The sequence below is a fragment of the Nesoenas mayeri genome, assembly GCF_963082525.1.
Source record: "Nesoenas mayeri genome assembly, chromosome: 27".
NCBI classification, from domain to species: Eukaryota; Metazoa; Chordata; class Aves; order Columbiformes; family Columbidae; genus Nesoenas; species Nesoenas mayeri.
The window spans coordinates 3,764,454-3,786,954 of NC_137555.1; the positions used below are offsets into that span (position 1 = coordinate 3,764,454).

Below are 22,501 nucleotides of genomic sequence, written 5' to 3' on the forward strand. Positions count from 1 at the left end.
CCGGCCAATCCCGACACAGCTTCGCCCCCTAATCCCGCCCCCTCGTTCGGCGGGAGCCAATCACCACGCGAGTTACGCACTCCCCGAGGCGCGCGCCGGGCGGTACTGGCCGGTGGGGCCTAGCGGGATGGCGGTACCGGGGCTCTCGGATCCCCGCAGCCCGTCCTCCGCCTGCCCCGCAGCGCCGGTGCCACACGGGCCTGTCCGTCAGGACAGCTCAGCCGCCGGTTGCTCGCAGGAACTCCTTCCTGAGTGAAACCCAGCGGCACTCTCCTCTTTAACACAAATCTGTCACGATGCTCCCAGCGCCCGGCGCTCTCCCGATCGCGGAGCGACGCGGCCGCGCTCCCTCCCTCCCCATGGCGACAGCTGCGCACTTGCACCCACCCATCATGGCGCCGGCAGGCGCACATCCGGGTACACCTGGGCGGAGCCAAGTGTGACCCAACTCCGCCCCCTCGCCCATCCCGCGCCGCCGATTGGCCGGCGGTGGCGCGCTGCCCTCGCCCGCCCCCTGGTGGCTCCGGTTGGGGTGTCAGCGGCATCGGCGGCGGAGCGGCCGCGGGCGCGGGGCCGGGATGAGCGACCTGCGGCAGCGGCTCGGCCGGGAGCCCGGCGGGGCGCGGGAGCCCGAGGAGAAGGTGGGCTGCGGGGCGGCGCGAGGGGAGGCCGGCGAGCGGGGCGGTGCCGCTGCGCGGGGATCGGCGGGGGGGTGCGGGGCCTGCGGCCTGCAGAGCGCGGGGGGACCCGCGGATCCTCCGCCGTCACCACCCCCGTCCCGCCCGCACCGTGCGGGGCTGCCCGTGCCCTCCGGAACCGTCGCTTGGTTTATTTGCGTCTCCCTCCTCAGCCCTAAAACCGGCGCCGAATGAGCAAAACCCGCCCCGGGGGGAGTTTGTGTCCGGGGCTGCACAACCGGCCCCGGATCCCCCGGAGGTCGGGGCGTAAACCGGTTTTATGTGGCATCTCAAGTCGGGGTTACAAACCCCGCAGGTTCCCTTAGGCAGGACTTTGGTACCTCCTAAGTCATCCCTGCAGCGGGGCACGGGGTCTCCATCAATTAAGGAGGTTTAATGAGGTTTAACGGTTCCATTTCTCCAAAGAAGAGCTGCGAAAAGAAAACCCAACTCTTATTCTCCTATAACGTCTCTTCTGTTCCAAACCCGAGCCCAGCTGGATGCTCTGATCTCAGCAGTCGCTCCGTGCGTCCTGTTGTCACCCTCGTCATCGTTGGGAGGAACAGGAGGAATGAGCAGCGAAGAAAAACTTTATAAATAATACTTGCAGGGTGACAGAGAGCGAAAACGGGAGGGAAAAGCCGTTCTGCGCTGTGTTGGTGTTTATTGTGGTGTCTTGGGAGCGACCCCGTGCTCATCCCTTTGCCATTAGCAGCATCATATCGATGTTTTGTCTGCTAATGCGTGAGGTACGCAGTTCAGAGAAGCGTGAAATCATCAGCCAAAACGTCCCTTGCAATTTAAATGTCACATTAAACGCTGCTTTGAATAGCAGTTCGGCACCTGCCGGGAGCTGCACGGTCAGGTTTGAGGAAGATTTATTGTCCTGATGTGATTAGAGAGAGAACTGGGACACAAAGTGCTGACCAAACCGCCTCGGTGAAATTTCTGCCTTTTTTGTAGATCACATGAAGTTCTCACACGTCCAGATTTACTGCCCAGCAATAAGATGGCTCCAATGTTGTTGTTGTTGTGCCTCGGGCAAAGCCGTTATCCTCTCGATAAGTACATTTGTCTCGCTTGGAATTTATTTTGCAGCAGCAGCAAAAAACCCTCAATCTTCAGGGACTTTTTATGATCCAGAACTTTTGTAGGAGTTGGAAGACGTCCCGGCAAACAAAGCTGCAATCTCGCTTGAGCTCCTCGTGCTGTGTTCCTAAAGAAGGTCAGAGGGCCGCTATTTTGAGTGCGATCTCCTTATCTCCGGGCAAGTTTGCTTTTTAGATAGGACGAGCCTTCTGAAGGACCACTCTGGTATTACCTTGGAGTCGATGGCTTCGAGTGGCCTTTAGTAGAGAGAGGGAACGTTTGCGTCGTGCTGCTTGGCCTAAAGCAGCTCAGATGAATTACAATAGAAAAGAAAAGGAAATAAAGACATTTCCAAGCAGAGGTGCTGAATGCAATGTCTCTTAACAACAGAAAGCAGTTACAGGAGGCAGAGAATTTCCCGAAACTGTTAAAATCAAGCCTGGGAGGAGGTTATTAGCAAAACCCTACGGCATCGCGCTTTCCGTGGCACTTTTCTCTTTCCTCCCCTGAGATCGAGCCGTTGTGCTTTTAGCGCTCGGGAAACGCTTGGCAGAGCCTGGGAATAACATGGGGATAAAGCCAACGCAGCCAAATTGCTCTTGTGTGTGTGTGTCCCGTTTATTGGGGGTCGGAACCCACCCGGCGTGTTTCCCGCTGTCGAGAGGAGAGAGTCCTGTTTCTGCCTTGTCATTCAGTTAGCCTTGCCAAGAAAAATCATTTATTAATACATATGGTGCTCTACGAAACCCTCGTGTTTTCTGAAAAGAGCTCTCAGCAAATTAAAAGAACCAAGCGAGAAGGAAATATAAACACCAAGGCTGGGTTTAAGATTAGACCGCGGGAAGTTGCATTTTGTACTTGTTCCTGCTTTGCTGTTTTGATAAAGGAAAGCGAGGGGCTGGTTTCGCTTTCTGGTCCTCTCACCCTTGCTCAGCGTTGCAGCTTTGATGTTTTCCTGCTTGCAGCTCAAACCGTGCGGCTTTCGTTGAGCCCGGCCTGCCAGAACCTTTTCCAATCGATTTGCGTTCAAGCTGTTGTGCAACACACAGTCTTGGTCTCGGAGGGAACAAGGCAACGTCTGTTTGCTCTGATCAGTGAACTCCCTCTGATCTCTGCAGTGCAAAAACAAGGATGCCCTGATGTTCTTTGTGCTGGGTACCCTTTTTCTTAGCCCAAACGACTCGGATGCTCCAAACTGTTGCTGTTAGTGTGCAGAGATCTGAGGTCAGATGATTGAAACAAGTTCTAGCTGTTACCTTACAGATCCCATGGTCTTTCAAGGCTTGTTGCTTTGCTTTGTAGACTCCTTAATTATCTAAAACCAGAGGTCGATCCCTTCTCTCCTGTGTTGTGTGCATCCCATTAAATCACATTTTCTCTTCCAGCTTCCAAAGAGAGCAGGAAAAGTGCAAAATGCAATTGTTTTGCGATGCACGCGGAGCTCCTGAACGCTTCTGCTGGTTTGCTGGCATTTTAAGACTATTTCTCAAGAGTGGTTTGTACTTTGTGTGACTTCACATTAAGGACAGAGGGTTTCTTCCTTTTCTGTCCTTTTTTAAGACGTTGCGCTAATACTTTGAAACCCAGGGGGAATCCTGGACATCCCATGGAAGGGCTGGAGGGCAGGTCTATTTAGAGGCCGGCTTAGCCGGGCTGCGGGTCACACCGCTGTGTCACTTGTGCCTTTATTTACCGACCCCTCTGGCACTGGAAAATACCTTTTGTCACTGGAAAATACCGTCCCTTTCCAGAGAGGTGGCAGCTGCAAGAGCAGGTGGCAGCAGTTCTGTGCAATGGATTTTTCCACCGTTCACCTTTTTGCTCCCCCAGCAGCTGAGGATGCTCATTTTTATGGGGAAAAAAGTGATGGTGATTGCAGGAGCGTCACTTCACTGATTCTGCCTCGAAGAGCAGGCATGAGGGGTGCAAAAGTGGAATATTGATGCATTTACAAAAGATTCAAATGAAGGCATTTGTATTTTCCAGCCCAGCTTTGCGGTGGACGAGCAACGTGACTTTTTATCTGGCCACATCTGTATCCTGCGGTACAAAAAGTGCGAGACTGGCCCCCGAGCCTCGTGATTTCTTGTGCTTCCAGGCATTTTGCGAGACTTCTCTAGCCGTGCAAAGCGCTTTGAAGATGCTGAGCTAAGTACCTGCCACGTGTTTGAATGCTGCTGCTGACAAGTAACCGAGCTGCTCGTAGTTGGGAGTTTGTGATGCCAAGATGAGGTTCTTGTAGCACCGAAGCCACTAAACCCCCGCAGTGGCGCCTCTCTCCATCTTCAGCCGCGATTAAGAGAGGCAGAAATACAAGTCCATTTTCATACCCACCCCAAAACCTTATTTTTTAATAGCTCTTAATGCTATTTTAGGCTTGATACCAAGCATCAGTCTGCTTGGCTTCTGCTGAAGCTTGAGCCTCATTTGTTCTTGATGGACGGTTGCAATCTTGGGTCCAATGTGAGAACGCATTTCAGGCTCCCTTGCTGTTTGATGCTCGGCTTTACGTCTTCCTGCCAATAGAAGCGTGTTGTTCTCTGTTCCTGTTAATTATGGCGATGAGAAATTGGACTGTGTTTCTAATGGAGCTCATTACAAGCGAATTGAAGGCTTGGTGAGAGCGCCGCAGGCTGCTCGTTGTTTCCTTGGGCTGGCGTTTGACTTGACCGCTGTTGCTTTTGCAAAACGCACATGAATTGCCTGTTTCTTTGTGCATTTATAGCGATGCCGGAGAAGTTTGATCCTGGGAAGATTTCAAGGGTTGGAGCTGTGAGGAGGTTCTTTCCTTCCCACTTGTGCGAGCACGGAGACTCCCAATGCTCAGGTTGAACCCCCTAAATACACATTGCTCTTGTGTTACTCGGCTCTTTGGATGGCTCAGAGCTCTTCCCAATCCTTACTTAATGACTCGATGATTTATTTCTGGCTGCGTTCCCCTCTTCTGCCTCTCTTGGCAGTATCAGAAAAGCCACCGTTAGCATTCAGTTGGTTTCCAAATTGTCCCCGTGCATCTTGGTGGGGCTGGTGCTTCTTCCTGAGCTCCCTCGTTGGCTCCCGACCGCACCTCGTTACCGTGTGCAATAAGATCATGGAGGGAGAACGCGGCTCATCCGCTGCTCCCAATGGATATTCCTGATGGTTTTGTCCTCCTTGCATTGCAGGTTGAGGTCAGGGCTCTTCCTCGTCGCTCAAACGGGCTGTTTTGTCCTCAAACGATGTATCTCCTCGCCGTTCTGAAGCTTGGGACGACGTGCTGGGGTGGTTCTTGTGAACAGAGGGATGTTTGGTGCCGAGTTGCGATAAGCTCCAATTCATTAAAAAAGTCAATTTAAATAGTGTCCAGGCAGCTGTACGTGTAAAAAAAAAGGTGTCTTTTGGAGCAAAAATTAATAGAAGACCCTTTCTTATTTGGGGGGAAACAGGGTAGCTGTGACTTGAGAAAAATACTGATTTGGGTTCATCAGGTTTACATCTAAACATCCTGGTCCAAGGCTCACGTGGCTCCTTTCCTCGATCAGTTCAAATAAAGCCAATGGGATTGACTGGTAGAGAAATGTGAACATTGTGGGACCGCCATAAAATCAGCAAATTAAAGAGTGGTAAAATTTTTTCCTGATTAGGTTTTGGGGAAAATATGTGTAAATCCAGAAGAACTGAGGGGCAGAAGCCAATGGCGTTGGCACAAAGCAAAATCTGATTTGCATTTTGGATTCTGGATTCTGATTTGGATTCTGATCCGGATTCTGGATTCTGATTTAGATTTGGTTTTGGATTTGCATTCTGGATTCTGATTCAGAGTCTGGATTAGGATTAGTATTCGGATTCAGATTCTGGATTCTGATTTGTATTCTGGATTTGGATTTGGCTTAGGAGTTGGATTCTGGTCTCGGCTTCTGGATTCGGATTATGATTCTGGATTCTGATTCTGATCTGGATTCTGATCAGGATTCGGAGTTGTATTTTTATTCTGGATTCTGATCGGGGTTCTGGATTCTGTTTTGGATTCTGATCCGGATTCTGGATTCTGATTTAGGTTTGGTTTTGGATTTGCAGTCTGGATTCTGATTCAGAGTCTGGATTCGGATTAGTATTCAGATTCTGGATTCTGATTTGTATTCTGGATTCTGATCAGGATTCGGATTAGTATTTTTATTCTGGATCCTGATTGGGATTCTGACTGGTATTCTATATTTGGATTCAGATTCTGGATTCTGACCTGGATTCTGTATTCAGATTCGGATTCCGGGCCCTGATCCCATGTCCAGCCCATCTCTGCAGTTTCGGAGGGGGACGCAGGTTCCTTCCTTAGCCGCAGGAAACTCTGGGCGCACGCCAGCACCACCAGCCTATTTTTACTCTTTTGTATACAACAGCTTCTAAAAAGGAATTGGAGCCATTTACCTCCTCGATTTCCTGGAATAAACAGACCCCAGACTGGGAGTTTTCTTAATCCTTTCAGCCACTGTGCAAACATTTATGCTTTTTGTGATGTTATCTGCTAACGCTCTCCATTTTTAAGCATGGCCTAATTACCGTGCGTGCTTTCAACTACAATATGGGGTTTTTTTAGGATGGGAAATGGATTCCTGTGTATACATAACCTTTTGGTGAGTTGGTTGAGACAACAAACAGGCAGCCACCAACTAGATGCCAACTAGATTGCTTCTTGTGTTAAAGGTCTCCAAAACGCTCTTTTTTCACCCTTCCGAGCTCGTAAACCTCTAAAAGAGAATATCCTATAATAGACTCATTATATTGGCCTTGATCCTGCAAATGCGCTCAGGGGTGAGAATTGTGGAGCGTTTACCATTGGTCGCTGTTCTCGCTGCCAGTTTTATTGCTTGCAAAAGCAACTCTGTTCTTCTCTCGAGCATTTTCCGTCACTGCTTTTTGTTCAGATCCATTGGGGAGCCTCAATTAAACCGCCTTGCTGCACGAAAGGTGCACAAATAACGGGATTTCTTCAACTAATTTAATCTACCAGCATCGAATATGTAACCGTATCTCTGTATCGGGCAGAACATTTTTGGCAGGGAGATAAGCGACTTGTTTCTATGACAACTGAGATCATGTCATGGATACCGGGTAAAATTAAAACAAAACAGCTTCCGCTGCGAGAAAATAACGTGAGATGTGAGCACAGATTTCTTACCTCATGTTTGCAGGAGTTAAGTTGTTGAAAACGAGCTAAGACAACGCATTTCTCCATATATCTTCCTTTAGGATGATAAAATATTTCTCCACAGTGTTGCGTAGATTGACTGATTTCACAAATATAACAAATAAGTAGGTTCTGGCTGTTTTATCTCCATTTGCTCTGGTTCGTTTATGGAGACAAACATCCCAATCTGGAGGTTTTTCTCATCGTGACCTGTGTAGAAAGGAATGAATGAGGATAAAATGCACGTTGCTGTTTTGATTTTATTCCCGCATTACTTATTCCCTTGATTAAAGAGCCTTCAATATCAATATGATAAAATGAAGCAGCGCTGGGTTTGCCTACAGTGCTGGAATGGCAGATTTGCACAAAAAAAGAGCCTTTCAATTTAATAACTCCGCGTTGGTAACAAAAGCCAATAAAAGCTACCGCATCTGATTGTGTTTTAATAGACTTGATGCTTACCCTGTAAAATAAACGAGAAGATAAAGCCGGACTCCAAGGTGACCGGAGGGGACGTTTGCTTTGCTCTTTGCTAATGGGTTGGAATTGTTTCCCGGCTCCGCATCACGCACAGATTTCACGTGGGCGCTTTGCTTCAGTTTTAGGAAGAACCTAAACAAAAACCAACAAAAAAAGGCAGAGAAAAGGTCCATGGAAGGGTAAAGTGTGGTCCGGTGGTCGGGAGGAGAGACCGCTCACACGTTTTGGGTTGATACTCTGCAAGTCTGGGTCTCTCCAGGGTTTTGTTTCAAGGGCAGAAATGGGAGCGAACAGTGCACAAGAGGCGTTGGAAATGTGGATTAATGGCAGGACGGCACCTCTTAGACCCAGCTTCCCTGAACCCTCGTTGCACCGTGTCAAGGGTTTAGATTGCGGGGTGACAATAAAACCCTGGCAGATGTATTGTTAACCTCCTCTCCCCCTTTTACCCCTCCCTCTCCCCCCTTCCCACTAAGGACAGGCGATTGGGAGGGAAAGAAGGACAGAGAGAAGCTGTTTTACTAATGCTACTAATAAGAATAGAGAAAATAATACAAAATATACAAAACCAATCTTGAAAGTCTCAGCAACTGCGGAACCGGCACCCAAAGTCCTGGACTGGACTCTGCAGCCAACCGGAGCTGGATTCAGTCACTCTCTAGGCCTCAGTTCACAGGGACGACTCGCAAGGTCCTCTCCTAATGTTGCCATAAGGAAAAGGGACGAGATCCTCGTGATCTCCCACTTTTATATGAAGTATCACATGAATGGGATGTTATACACACTTGTTCGGTTTCTTGGTCACCTGTTTCTCGTTGCCCCTCTCGCCAGATGTCCATCCATGCTTATCAATAACTTCGCATTCCATTGCTATGTTACCAAAACATGTATCTGATTCTCCAGGAAAATGCAGCTAATATGAAGCTTTAGCTGACAGGCAAATTCACTACAAGAGAAACTTGTTTTATAACAAAACCAGGACACACCGGCACCGCGGGACGTGGCGTTTGCAGTCTGAGCCTTAAGCCGGCCCAAACCACGAGCTCTTTGCAGAATCACCAATTCATAGAGCTTAAATGTGCACCGGGACAGCCTCGGCGAGCATCACGTCAGTGCTACTTTGCGCCCTTTGCTCGCTGCTGCAAGCTGCTTTGTGGAATACATCGTTATTTGGTGATTATCCTTCGGGGACGGGGACGTGTCCGGCTTGGGCAGGTCGGTACGGAGGCAAAGCCACCGCTGGATTAAGTAGCCCAGCCCAAGCTGCATCACGCTCAGGCTTAAACGAGTTCTTTAGCATCTCGCTCAGCTGCTTAAACTGGTGATTTGTGGGCTGATGGGTGCAATTTGCATAAAAGGTATAAAAATAGTGTCAATTACCGAGTCCGCTCTGGATCCTGTATCTGGCACAACGTCCTATAGAATCTCAAACCCTGTTTCTGGGAGGGATCCAGGCAGGGACACGAGCTGAGTCCTGACGCTGCTCATTTGTTTTAAATAAACAAATATATTAAAATGTACGTTTGGTCTCACTTGGACTGGCCATTTATTCCATCAGGGAAAATAGGTGTTTTTCCACTTCCCATCAGGCTTAAATTGAGTAAGCAAGACACGTGGTGGCAATGAGTCCTACATTTAATACTGAACCCTGACATCATCCCTTTATCTTGACAAACCTTTCGATTCCCGGCTTTGTACTCTGGATTAGCTGGGTTGCAACATCCATTTTTTCCATCTCTTGGGTGCAGTTGTGTCCATCCTTCGTGATCTTTCCCTTCCTTTGGGCCTCTGAGAACTTTGTGAAATTTCAGATAATAATTTCAGACATAATTTTGCCCGTTTTGCACTGAGCCTCGTGCGCTTTGGGGAATAAAATACAGGGTTGCAGGCTTGGATCCGCTCCCTCATTTCAGTGCTTAGTCCTTTTATCACAAGCCTGGGACTCGCATGAGATGATGGGATTACAGCAGAAGTTCTGCTGAAGGCTTTTGGTTTTAGCCCGTACAGATGATGGTGGTTGCCCTAAGTCCATAAGCACTTCATTTCCCATTTGTAGAAATGCACAACAACAGAAGCAAAGCTCCAATTTCCTAAATGTAATCGGGAAGACCAGGAGGAGAAATGGAGTTGGGTCAGGCTGGAGTTTTTCTCTGTTATTCTGATAGATCACAGGAGGATCTTGGAGAAGACATTGCAATAGGAACCACGGACTGGAACTGAATAGGGGGCACTGATTTCCCAAAAGCTCCTCAAGAACAGGGCCCTGCTCTAGGACGCCAAACGCACAGTCTTCAGGGAATTGTATAATTTCCAATCTTTTCCCCTTCTGCCATTTGCAGCCGCCTTATGGATTCGATCTTTTGTGTGTTCCCAGCTACACGGCACTAAATCTCCGAAGCCCAAGGGACAAGTAGATCTTACAGGACAGCGAAAACAGATAAGCCAAGTTGCCGGCTCTCCAAACCCAGTGGAGGTGTTTCATTGTGCTTTTCCTGCCAATTTGCCGTCTTTTGCGGGGTTTTAAAGCAGCCTGTGGTCTGAGGATGAGCAATCCCTGTGGAATCACCTTTTCCTTCCTTGCTCCATGGAGCGAGATGAAGCTGCTGCTGGAATGAGCAGCAAAACGTGGGAATTCGGGTTTGTTCTCTATTCAGAAGCTGGATGGGAGGGAAACCGCTGCTGGGGACAGGGCACGGGGCTTTATGGTCCTTTTTCCATCACTGCCCTGTTGCGGAGCCTTCAGTAACCCACCTGCATTGATTCACCCCCCAAATCCAGGGCTGTGCTCGGAGCTGAGCGCCGCAGCACAACAAGGATCGGGGAAAACACGTGGATTTCCAGCCAGTACCTCAGGTTTCTTCGCTTGGCCGCAGAGGCCAGTTGGGCCGGAGCGATAAGCCGCGCTCTTCCTCTCCAGCTATTTGAGGATGCGCTCAGCGTTATTTATAGTGCCCGCCTGGAAAGTCAGCGCTCGAAAAATCCGTCTGGAAGCCTTGAGCTTGTCTACTCGGAGGTTGTTATTTCTGCCTAACTCGGGTGACGTTTCATACTTGGAGATCTGCCTGGGCAACAGGAGACGACGGAAAAATTCCTGCTAACGAGCCCGTGTCCCTGAAGCACTTGGAGATGGTTATTAATCAACCGCGAGGTGTCTTTAGCTGTTCAGAGGGAATAAATCCTTTTCTGTAGCTGTGAGATGGATGGGGAGGAAACCTTGTGTATGTCACCTAAAAACACTTGATATTGTTTCTCATGGGTATAACCCCACTAATACCCAGAATATTTTCTCCTCTTTCATTTCTGCAGAAGCAGTAATAGGTCTGAGTTTCTTCAAAAAGTGCCAGCACTGTGTCTAGTAAAGCTCTTTATCTCTCTTTACCTTGCAGGAATCGGAGTCTGAGAACAAGCTGGACGGAGAGACAGCGTCAGACAGCGAAAGCAAATCGGAATTTGGAGGCTCGCCCCCGGTGCCGACGTCGGATGACACCCCAGAGGTCCTGAACCGAGCGCTTTCCAACCTGTCCTCAAGGTGGGACACGCTGAGCATCCTCCCCTCCCATGCACCATTCCAGGGCTTCCTTGGCCCCGGCTGGAGGCTCGATAAGCAGCTCTTGAAGTGCTTTGCTCTCATTCCCTGCTGTGCGAGCAGGAAGGTGGCCCGAGGCCACAGGAAGGTGACAGTGACACAGTGACACGGTGACGGTGGCAGGAGAGCAGCGCTGGGGCCGCTGTGCGTGGGAGGGGACGGGCGGGACACAAGACGGTTGCGTTTTGCTTTGACAGCGCGCAGACTGCAGCTGCGGTGGGATTTAACCATTGGTGTGACCTGCTTCTGCAGGGATGCTTGAGAAAAGCAGGCTGGCAGGGACAGGGTTTCAGAGCACACTGGGGATGTTCTCTGCAGGCTGCTTGGGGGGAAGCATCTTATTCCTATCACAAAAGTCTCTGCTGGACGTGCTGCGAGGACAGGAGAGGCTCACGGCAGGATCTGCTGGTGATGAGCCCGGGTATAATACTGTGTCTCCTCTAGAAAAGGGGTGCAGAGAAGGGCCACGGTCCCCATTTTATTTGAATTTACCCTGCAGCGTGTCCAAGGTGTGGGAAAGCTGTAGCAGACGCTCTCCTGTCTTGTTTCGGCACCCTTGGAGATGCTGTGCACCTGGCTGATGCTTTCTGCGTTCGGTGAGGCTCATGGCAAGGAAAACTGAGCTGATCCATAGCCAACAAGGCCTTTGCCAGTGTATCAAGATCTCTCTGCAGCACCAGAAGGAAACTTGGGGTTTCCAGATCTCCTGTGATGTGCAAAGAGCTTTGTTTTGACTTTCTCTAACATCTTTCCTTCTCTGCGGCCCAGATGGAAGAACTGGTGGGTCAGAGGCATCCTCACGCTGGCAATGATCACCTTCTTCTTCATCATCATCTACTTGGGACCCATGGTGTTAATGACGATTGTAAGTGCTCCGGGGAGACACCCTGACGTTCACAGCGATACTGGGGAATGTTGCAGCTCAGAGCCTCATTTTTCAGAGGTTCTTATTCAGCTTTCTGGATTTCTCTCTCCATGGGGGAAACCTGGAAGGAATCTGTGACCACCTGCCTTGGCGGTCAGTGTTGCGCTGCAATCAAAACTAATAAAAGAGGTTGTTAGAAACCTCCTGCAGAGGAAAGGGGAGGGAAGAACAATGTGCTGAGCATCCCATGTTGGATTAGGAGACTCCTGCCAGACTTTTGCTCTGCCCATGCATGGTTTTTATCTCCTTGAGGAACGAGATGTTTAACCACCAGGTATTGCAGCTTCTGGGTGTCTTTTTGTGCAGGTGATGTGTGTCCAGATCAAATGTTTCCACGAGATTATCACGATCGGCTACAACGTGTACCACTCGTACGACCTGCCCTGGTTCAGGACACTCAGCTGGTGAGTGTGGGGGCTGCTCCCCTCCCCAGGCTTGTAATGCTGCATCTCATCTGGCTGCCTCCAAACCAGATACCCTGATCCCGATAGATGAATATCTTGCAAGAGCCCATATTGATCAAGTTTTTCCTGTTGTTAATGAACCGCAGAGTTTGGAATCCCATGATCGACGGGTGTCACCAAACAACGTGGTTGCGTGGGCAGGATGGGAGTTTTTAGGTGGTTGTGGAACAGGGTTGGATGTTGGGACCCAGGGCTGGGGAAAGGGCAGGAGCAGCGTTTTCAGAATGCACAGAGCGGGTGTTTTTAGGGTGCCCAAGCTCATTGAGGAGAGTCAACTACAGGCAGAAAGTCCCTGTGCATCAGAAGGGCAGAACAGGACCTGGGTAGTGGGTTCTCCAGGTGGAGCTGAGTGATGCAGCCGCTTGTTGGAATGAAGGTGACGTTGCTAAACCAGGGGTCGTAAAGCTCTGGCTGTCACTTGAAGAAAGCCCTTCGGGATCAGTCACGTTGTGTGTTTGTCCAGCAGCCGGTCAGGGTTCCTGCTAACGGCGTCTCCATCCTCCCAGGTACTTCCTGCTCTGCGTAAACTACTTTTTCTATGGTGAGACCGTGACGGATTATTTCTTCACGCTGGTTCAGAGAGAGGAGCCCCTGCGAATTCTCAGCAAATACCACCGCTTCATTTCTTTCGCCCTGTACTTAACAGGTAGAGACCACATTTTCTGTTGGTTCTTGTCTGCGTTGGAGGGAAGAAATCTCCTTGGACTACTCTTGCCCTCAGTATTGTGTCCAATGCTGCATCCATAGCAAATTATTTCTGCTCTTTGCTGATGCTGTAACGTGGTTGTGTGTTAGAGTCAGGTGGCAAATTTCTGTGGAATAAACTCTGTAATTTATATGTTGATTGTTCATCTTTCCAATGGTATTTTGTGGCTTCCAAAGTCCACCCCACGTTGCTGCTTTACTCAAGTCAAATCCTAAGGAGCTGTGCAATGTCATGGTAAAAAAGTCCTTCTTACTGTTGAAGATACGTTCCCACCGTTTACTTTTTCTTCCATTTCTCGTCAGGTTTCTGCATGTTCGTCTTGAGCCTGGTGAAGAAACACTATCGCCTCCAGTTCTACATGGTAAGGACAACCGCATGAGTACCACAGGCTGTGTGAAAGTGTTGCATAGAGAATTCCGTGTCCATAGATTCTCCTGTGCTGGTTGTGTGTTGTAATGCTGCCTGAAGGAAAGTTACTCTGAGCAAACTGTGTTTTTAGGAAGGCGGCTCTGACCGAGTTCCCCTACAAACGTGTTTTCTTCTCTCTGCACTTGCGGTTGCTTTTAAGAAACATCCTGCAAGCTGAGAGCGCTGCCCAAAGCTAATTGACTCTTGTCCTTTTCCCAAACATTGCTCGTGTTTAACCATCGACGCAGCTAGTTTTGCTTTCCAGTATATTCAGCTTGGGATACAGCTTGGGTATCTGGCAGTCTTCTTATATAGTCAGAAGGCTGAGATGTATGGGATGAGGGAGCTAAAGAGCATTGGGCCCAGCGGAATTCTCCCCAGTGAAGGGCTTGAGCTGAAGAATATGCCCAGAAATCACTACAGGTGACTGTTCTTGCTCCTGGTGACTCTCAGTGTTCATTGCGGTAAAGATGCGTGAGCCCTTTGGTGTGCGAGGGGTGGTTAACACATCAGATTTCTGCCACGCCGCGTGCGGGTGGCATCTCGGGGTTGTCTTCTCTTCCAGTTCGGCTGGACCCACGTCACGTTGCTCATTGTCGTCACCCAGTCGCACCTCATCATCCACAACCTCTTCGAAGGGATGATTTGGTGAGTTGGCCCATGTTGCGAGTCGCTTGATTTCTGCAGCCTCAAAACCATATTTTGAGTTAAAACTGTTAGGTTATAAAAAAACAAATGGCCGAGGAAAAGGTGCTTCCTTGGAGGGACCAGCCTGTTCAGAATAGAAAAGCAAAATATCGAGTGATAGCTCAGCAACTTAGTACTTGTTCTGTGCTCCTTGTATCACATTAGAGGGTGGGATGTTGATGTGGTGGCCCCACTAAGCATCTTATGAAGCAATTGCTCATTTATTTAAGTCTTGGGGTTGTCTGATCTTGGCACTTTGAATGCTTTGACTCTTCTCCCATCCAGGTTCATCGTCCCGATTTCCTGTGTGATCTGCAATGACATCATGGCCTACATGTTCGGGTTCTTCTTCGGCCGCACTCCGCTTATCAAGGTTCGTAACGCTTTGGTGAACAAACCCCACATTTTGGCTCCTTTGGGCTCTTAGCGCTATGTTCCCTCATCTCCGGTTCTGTGGCTTTTTGTGGGTCTGGAGCAAGGCTCCAAATTCAACTCCGTGCACATCCCAACGTTCAAGGCTGTGAAGTGAAATTAATCATTTCACATCGAGATGTTCGTGTCACGTTCCAACCAAACACTTATTTATTGGGTGTTTGCACCAATTTTTATTTGCCTCGGCAATTCCCGAGCAGAAAAAGGCTGCACAGCCCTGCGGAGATGGCTGGTTTGTAATCTCTGCTCTCTCCCTGGCAGCTCTCCCCAAAGAAGACCTGGGAGGGTTTTATCGGAGGATTTTTTGCCACCGTTCTGTTTGGATTGCTGGTAAGTAAGTAGCAATCATAGTGCTTATTTCTTTGCTCTTTTCCCTTTGTAGGATGACAGAATTTTGTCTAGAAAATGCTTTGTCACTTGTCAGAGACTTCACGTTTTCCTCACCGACCAGGATTTGAACTGGTTGGGCTTTGTTGTGCTGACCCCGCAGATAGACAAAGTTTTTACTCCCTGTTAGACCCTGCATTGTGTTCATTGCAATAATTACCCTCGAAACTTTCTCCTGCTGCTGTTGGATGAACGCTGGGCATCATTTCACGGGCTGTGCGGGGAATTCGCTCTTGGAATATTCTTATCTATTTTTATGATGATCTGTGTCTGGTTGTTTCCATCGTCTCGGCCTGTTTGTACGCGGCTCTGATCGCTGCTTGCCGAACATACGCACTTACCAAACGAAAATGCTTACTCTGCCTTTAGCCAATTAGCGCTTCTCGGGAGATTAATCTTCTTAATGAAGCTGCGTCTCCTTGAGTGGCCTTTTCGCTTTGCAACGGCTCCGCCACGTCGCTCGGGGAAATATTAATCCCGTTTTCTCTCGCACATGTGTCTCTCCTGGCAGCTTTCCTACGTGATGTCCGGGTACCGGTGCTTCACCTGCCCCGTGGAGTTCAACAACGACACCAACAGCTTCACGGTGGACTGTGAGCCGTCCGAGCTGTTCCAGCTGCAGGAGTACAACATCCCCGCTGTGCTGCAGTCCATGCTGGGCTGGGTAGGACTTTCCTCTTTATTGGAGCTCATTTATAGAATCATAGAATCATTTCAGTTGGAAGAGACCCTCAGGATCATCAAGTCCAACCATAACCTATTCTAACTCTAGCACTAAACCATGTTCCTAAGAACCTCATCTAAATGTCTTTTAAACACCTCCAGGGATGGTGACTCTGTCACTTCCACAGAATCACACAATGTCAGGGGTTGGAAGGGCCATCAAAAGCTCATGCAGTGCAATCCCCCCATGGAGCAGGAACACCCAGATGAGGTTACACAGGAAGGTGTCCAGGCGGGTTGGAATGTCTGCACAGAAGGAGACTCCACAACCCCCCTGGGCAGGATAGGAACACCAAGCAAAGAGATCAGGGCTCTATTTGTATGGCCTTCAAAGGAACACAACAAGGGATTGGTGGTACATCCATAAAAAGGGGGAATTTAGCTCCGCGTTGGTTGGAGACTCAAAAGAACTGTCCCAGGTTTGGTGAGACATTAACCCACTTGAAAACCAACTCATCTAAAGCCTGGAGAGCACAGAAAGACAGGTGGAATGCGCTGTTCTCTTTGAAAATCCGTCTCTGACCCGTTTTTCCTCGTGCAGAAGACGGTGCGGATGTACCCCTTCCAAATCCACAGCATCGCGCTCTCCACCTTCGCCTCCCTCATCGGGCCCTTCGGAGGCTTCTTTGCCAGCGGGTTCAAGAGGGCCTTCAAAATCAAGGTGAGGATGCTGAAGGCCATTGCCATTTTAAACAAGACAGACTGAATGTTTGCAACTACTCCAAACAGTTCCTGTGCTCCAAGGCTGGGAGCTCTGGGGAAGGTTTGTTTGGTCACAGATCAAATCCTGGGGCAGGATCCAGTTTTTTTCACTGAATGCGGAGATATTCTGGGATATTCTAAACTGCGCTTTGGCACAGACCTTGAGGTAGATGAAGAAAGACTCAAGTCAGGAAATTTTGCAATCTGAGGCTTCCCTTGATGTCTTGCAGGCTGGTTTTATGTATAAACTGTTTGGTTAAGATGCCTTGAAAGGCAAGATGGGGTTGCAGGAGATAAACATCAGCCTTTGGGTGACAGATGTGTGTTAAGCCTTGATGTCCCTCAGGCCCTGGTAGTCATCGTCAAGGAGAAACGTTGAAAACCAGGGAGAGATTAAACAACATGTCTTCTTAGTCTTGACTTTTGCCTCCTGGGAAGATGTAGAGCAAGGGTATGGACGTCGGGCATAAAGCAAGAACAGGTCATGGGCATTTCAGGCTGCAAAATCCAATCCCTTCTGCTTTGCGCAGGACTTTGCCAACACGATCCCAGGGCACGGAGGGATCATGGACCGCTTCGACTGCCAGTACCTGATGGCTACCTTCGTTAACGTCTACATCGCAAGTTTCATCAGGTAATTTCTTGCTTTGCAGTGAAGTTTGGGGGCCAAGTGACGTGCAGGCTTGTAATGTGAGATAGTTGTTATCCCTGGTACATTAACCTGGAAAATACAAGATAAAGAGGTGAAATGGAGGTTTGAGGAAGGGAAGCGTCTTTCAGCAGGGTCGTGCAGAGCTGGAAACACAACCCCCATTTTCCAGGGTCTGTTATTCCCCTCAGAAGCTCCTCTGTGTCCCTCCTGCATCCCTGTCAATCTCAAGCAGGGATTCCAGAGCCGAACGAGCAGAAAACTCTCATTTTATAGTATTAACAAGTATTCTGTAGCCAAGCGTAGAAGAAAAGCCGTAAGCGCATAAAAGATGTACAGAAGGAGTCGAGGAACTGCCTTTCTGTGGCTGCTTTGATTTTTGAGGGGGAGCATTTGCTACTAAGGGAAAACGCCCAAACCTCTTGAAACAGATTTGGTTTGGGGTGGTTTTTGTGTTTAAAGCTCAGCATCCCACGCCTTTTGGATCCATTCCCACATCTCACATGGAGTTCAGCTCCCTGGGTAGAAGAAACGGGCGACATAATTATTACTTTAAGCCTATTATTTTGATTAAATTGCACATGGGTTCCCAAGTCGTTGTGACTTAATGACGTGACTCACCGCTCGCCGTGTTTTTGCGTTCCAGGGGCCCGAACCCGAGCAAACTGATCCAGCAGTTCTTAACCTTGCGGCCGGACCAGCAGATCCACATCTTCAACACGCTAAAAGCGCATCTGGTCGACAAGGGGGTGTTGGGGAACCCGGAGGACGCGTAGGCAGCCGGGCAATGGGAATAGGACTGCAAACAGACAAAACCCCTCGAGGAAAATCCTGAAGACAATAACAAGGCCTCATTTCACTGTAACTTTTCTTCCTTTCTTGGTAAATGTTTGCATTTGTGGATTTATTTTTTTTTGTTTTTAAATATATTTATATAGCGTTGGTTCAAATGAGCGAAATCTTGGGTTTGTAGCTGAAAAGAACAGTAAGAATTAAGGCTCGGAAGGGGCGTTGGGTGAAGCGGGAGGGTACGACTGTCCTCGTGCTCTGTTCTTAAGCTTGGGCAGAGCTTACGGCCTTGAACTTACGGCTGATTTTTTGGCAAATAAGATTTTTGTAACCAATTAAACTAGAAACAGACTGAGGACAAGGAGTCAAAAACCGGTCGTTACCTGTGGGAATGTGGGAGGTTCAAAAACTGCATCACATAAATAGGTTTTCGAGAACATTGACATTTCATCGAGTAATTCCTGCCAAGTAAGAACAACCCTTTAAATAACTTAGTTCTTTTTTACCCCCTCAATAACCTTTAAGAAACATTGACCCACGCGTTTTCATTTATCGATGGTTGGAAATGCTGCACTGGGGTATTTTAATGGAGAGAGCGGTTTCCAACTTGTCTTGTTGGTTTATTTAATTGTTTTTCTGAAGTTTGCTGGTTGGGGCTCCAGCGCCCGCCGGGTATTTTGTTTTTCTTTCAGGGATCACGTCTATCACCTGTTTGTTACTTGAGTTCTAGATGTCGTGCTGCTGAGTTGATCATGGTCTGCGTCGCATTTCAGTCCAGGTTCATTTACCTGCAGGTTTCTGTCCTGCTTCGCTTACTCAATCTTCTCATAAATAGTTTGTACTTAATAGCTGCTTTTCCTTTCTTTTGTCACGCTTTTTTGGTTATTTAAAAATGAAAGCCCTCAAGATTGCAAAACTTTTCTCTTGGTGATCAGATAGTGAAAATATCCCCCGGTTTCCACCTTCTTCAGTGTTCCCAAACACATGATGACTCCGATTTTACTTCTTTCCGTAGCTTGTGTATGGGAGAGAGAAACTTTACCTTGTTGTAACCTGGGGAACGAGTGACAGGGAAAGATAATACACAAGTACGTGGTGTTTTCAAGCAGTCGCTGCCATAAACCTTATACAGAGACACCCCCGTATGGAGACGTGTAAACGCTGCAGGCAAGCTGAGCATTGCCGGAAAATAAACCACCTGGAAGCATTTCGTAGCTTATACTCCGCATTCTGGTTCTGCCACTGCTTTCATTTACCCCGAGTGAGCAAGAGAGCGCGCGTGTAAATACATTAATAGATACCGACCTCTCTCTTCTAGGACTCTTTGTGTCGTAAGCTCCGCTTCGTCCCCCTAAACAGGAACCTTGGGGTGAAGTTTGTGCCCGTTGCGCTGCCAATACAGGTATTTGATGGAAAGCACAGATTGCGGAGGAGAAGGGGCCATTCCCACAAATATTTCCAGTGTGGTGCTGGGAAGGTTGGTGTTTCAGGACCACGGTGAAGGAGCCGCTTTGTGATCCATGGATGGACGTAGAGTCCTTCCTGGACTAGTTGTTGAGACTTTTCCAGCTTGACTTAGGCAGGGATTTCTTTTCTATCGATGCAGAGGATATCAGCCCAACCCCCTAATTTGAAAATGGAAGGGGAGAATTAAGGTGCTGCCGTCTTGCTGCTCACAAGGAGAATATTCGGGTGGCGTTTCACGACAGTTTGGCTGAGTTGAGCTGGGCAAAGCGAGGGCACCTCTGCACAGCACCGGCCTGGATGTGGCAGCGTCTGGGAAGCTGTTTGTCCTGGGGGTCGGACAAGCTGGTGCTTTGCTGGATCCTCCCTGCCCGTTGCCAACATCTGCCAAAATCCCTGGGAGGGTCAGAAGTAAAATAGGATCGTGAATCAGTCGTCAGGAGAGGCTACAGCATTGATAAATATGGCACAAGTGTCCTGCTCTTTATATTAAGAAATTTTTCATATGGGTCTTTAGCGCCCTGCTCCTCTTGCTTTATACCTTTTGTACCTCTTTAGTTGTAATTAGCGGGGCAAAACTCAAACTCGAAGCTTTTTCTGCCTGCTTTTCGAGTAGCGTTTGGGCCTTTTGGCAGAGTGCAGTGCTGGATGTGGACACTGGAGGGCAAAGCAGCTGCATTTAGCAGCTTCTTGGGGCTGGGAGAGAAGCAGCAGCAATAATGCCTGTGGGTGGCTTTCCCCGCAGCTTTATTCTTGCTTCCTTCCCTGTTAAAGGAGGGATTTCCAAGCCTGTTTTGATCCTGAAGGGTAAAGCTCCGTGGAAAGGATTTAACGTCCCGCACTGGAGTTTGGTGAAGTGACCGGGAGCTGCATTTGAGACACGGGAGGAGGGAGGGGAGGAGATGAGGGTTGTGAAGATGATTTGCGAGCGGCACAGCTGAATTTGCTGAGAAATGCAGGTGAGCACCATGGCGTGTCCTCCATTGGGTTGTCCCCATTGGCCCAGCCTGGGAGCGGCTTTGGTTTGCTGGAGATATTTCAAGTTAGACTTAGAAAGTTAAGAGGAGATGAAAAGCTGACGTTACCAGCTCTGACTGTCCCTAAATGTCATGCCAAGGGACGTGAAGCAAAACACATTGCACCTCTTTTTGTTGCATTAAGCCTTGCAGGACCTTGGTGATGCTGCAGCTCTCACCAGAATTTCGGTGGATGTAGCCAGCGTTGCTGGAGGGGGCAGACACCCCAGGGGTATTTCGGTGAGGGATGTGGGGATGCTCATGGGGAGTTTTTCCAGCTGCTGGATAAGCCAGATGCCCGCGGGACATCTCGGGGGGGGACACAGGGATGTTCACAGGGAGGTTTTCCAGCTGCAGGGCTCAAGCTCAGCATTGCACAAGAGATTCTTTTCATGGTGGGCTCCACAAGCAACAAAACCCCTCCTGCTTGTGCCAAGCAAGAGTGTTATTTACCTGAGCATATTTAACAAGCAAAGGGACGGCACGTGGCTAGAAAGCTGCTTTTGCATGGCGTGAGAGACTCTGAATGTTGACGACGTTGATTTGCTGGTGGGTGATGAGCGATACGGGCCGGGCGCTGGTTTGGTCGTGGTTGGAGCCGGCATGGCGGGGTCAGGGCTGTGCGGACGAGCAACTCAGCAACGCTCCAATGCGAATTGGTTTCTCCAAGTCTGGTTGTAGCCCAAATTCATTTGCAGATGGGACGCACAGCCTGCAAAACATCAAAACCTAGTTTCTGCATAGGGTACAATATCTTGTGCGTGTATCATGTAGATATTCTGCAGGGTGATGGGCTCGAGTCCGCTGACACTGATCCCAAGGGGGTTTCTGGTACCTGTGCAGCTCCTGAAGCTGGAAATCATCCGCTAACGCTTGGCACCAGGTTGGGAATATCTGATATTCCAAGTCATGTCTCCTGTTAGCGATGTGCTCAGCGAGTTCCCCGAGCACGGGGGAGCATCTGTCCCTTCCCCACCTCCTCCAACCGGCTTTGGATGAGATGAGGAGGGCAAAGCTTTATGGAAAACACCCATCTGGTCCATCCAGCCCCTCCTGGGACAGGCGTTTGTCACAAAAAGCACCGGGTGAAAGCTCCCGTGGTTCCTGCCTCTGTAACGACCCCGGAGATGCGTTTGTACCACTGTAACCTTGGCGTGCTCCTGTTCTCCAGCCCCCGTGTGTTTCTACCACCCGCTTCTTTCTCTGTGCATTGTTCTTTTGATTCATGGTTTAGCTACACATGTAGAGTTGCCTTTCTTTGACCGAATGTCTGAATGTGATATATTGTATATTTTAAAGTATTTACCCTATTTATATACTATATGTTACTGTTAAATAAATATAAATTCCATTATGGTAGTGGAGTTCTATTCAGCGCTGCTGGTGAGCGGGGGAAATGCTGAAAAGCTCCTTTCCGTGCTCTGTAATGCAGATCGGTCTATTTTAAACTTAGATTCCCCCGTTCCTTGCCCTGTCACTGTCCTTGCTCAGGGATATTCCTGGTTGTGGCAAAGATGGGACCATCTGTGACCTGCACGAGGAACAAAACCGGCTGCGTTTCCAGGGTGGTTTGTTGTGGAAGCTGTGATGGGATCACATCTGCCCATACTGATCAAGTGTTGGCACCGCCGCACCCTGCAAATCACAGAATCACACCGAATCACCTCGTTTTGCCCTAAAGATTTCACTGGAAACCTGAAAAACTGCTGGAATCCCACTTGGGATAAATTATTCCTTCATTTGAGCCGTTTCTCTTGACTTGCATAGGGTTAGGAGAGCAGAATCCTTCTGTTTACCCAGCAAAACGTCCTATTTTTAGCTCTCGTGATATTTTGACTGGTTTTGACTTATCAGTTCAGCCCAACCAGCCCTCGCTTTGCTTCCTGTGACACCGCGTGTGCATTTCCAGACAAATCCATCCTCCAACAACAACAAAACACGATGCCCTCTCTTTCCCTATAGCAACCTTGCGAAATTAAAGCCCCAAATCTCCCATTGCCCTCGCAGGACTCGGCCAGTTAAGCAGAAAATCGCTGAGCGGCACCGTGCAATATTCAGCCGTCCTATCAAGCGAGTAGATGTTACTGAGAGAGCTTTAAAAACCCCTCGGTGTTGTATCTTTTGCAACAAGAACTCTGAAATCTCCGGCCAGC

The 22,501-nt window shown here is 48.9% G+C and overlaps 1 protein-coding gene across 5 annotated transcripts; it reads left to right on the forward strand.

Moving 5' to 3' along the window:
- Positions 1-518: 518 nt before the first annotated feature.
- On the forward strand, positions 519-21,696 carry CDS2 (CDP-diacylglycerol synthase 2). Of its 5 annotated transcripts, none has more exons than XR_013923385.1 (14): positions 519-641; positions 10,797-10,939; positions 11,765-11,861; positions 12,228-12,325; positions 12,892-13,031; positions 13,394-13,452; positions 14,065-14,147; positions 14,472-14,559; positions 14,880-14,948; positions 15,517-15,669; positions 16,270-16,389; positions 16,961-17,064; positions 17,726-20,291; positions 21,123-21,696. XR_013923385.1 is itself a non-coding variant. In XM_080360305.1 (13 exons), exons 1-13 carry the CDS (start codon positions 579-581, stop codon positions 17,853-17,855), a joined length of 1,347 nt encoding a protein of 448 aa, XP_080216431.1. In that variant the 5' UTR covers positions 519-578; the 3' UTR covers positions 17,856-21,696. The 5 variants fall into 5 exon arrangements, 1 of the variants encoding a protein (XP_080216431.1); XR_013923386.1 differs by having other exon boundaries at positions 17,726-19,345; positions 19,475-21,696; XR_013923387.1 differs by having other exon boundaries at positions 17,726-17,961; positions 18,561-21,696.
- The last annotated feature ends 805 nt before the right edge of the window (positions 21,697-22,501 follow it).

Bases quoted from the DNA above. Each gene is read 5' to 3' on its own strand.
- CDS2 (XM_080360305.1), top strand. From the start codon at position 579: ATGAGCGACCTGCGGCAGCGGCTCGGCCGGGAGCCCGGCGGGGCGCGG. The intron at 14,560-14,879 runs GTTCGTAACGCT...TCTCCCTGGCAG, and splicing joins GCCGCACTCCGCTTATCAAG to CTCTCCCCAAAGAAGACCTG. The intron at 17,065-17,725 runs GTAATTTCTTGC...TTTGCGTTCCAG, and splicing joins TACATCGCAAGTTTCATCAG to GGGCCCGAACCCGAGCAAAC.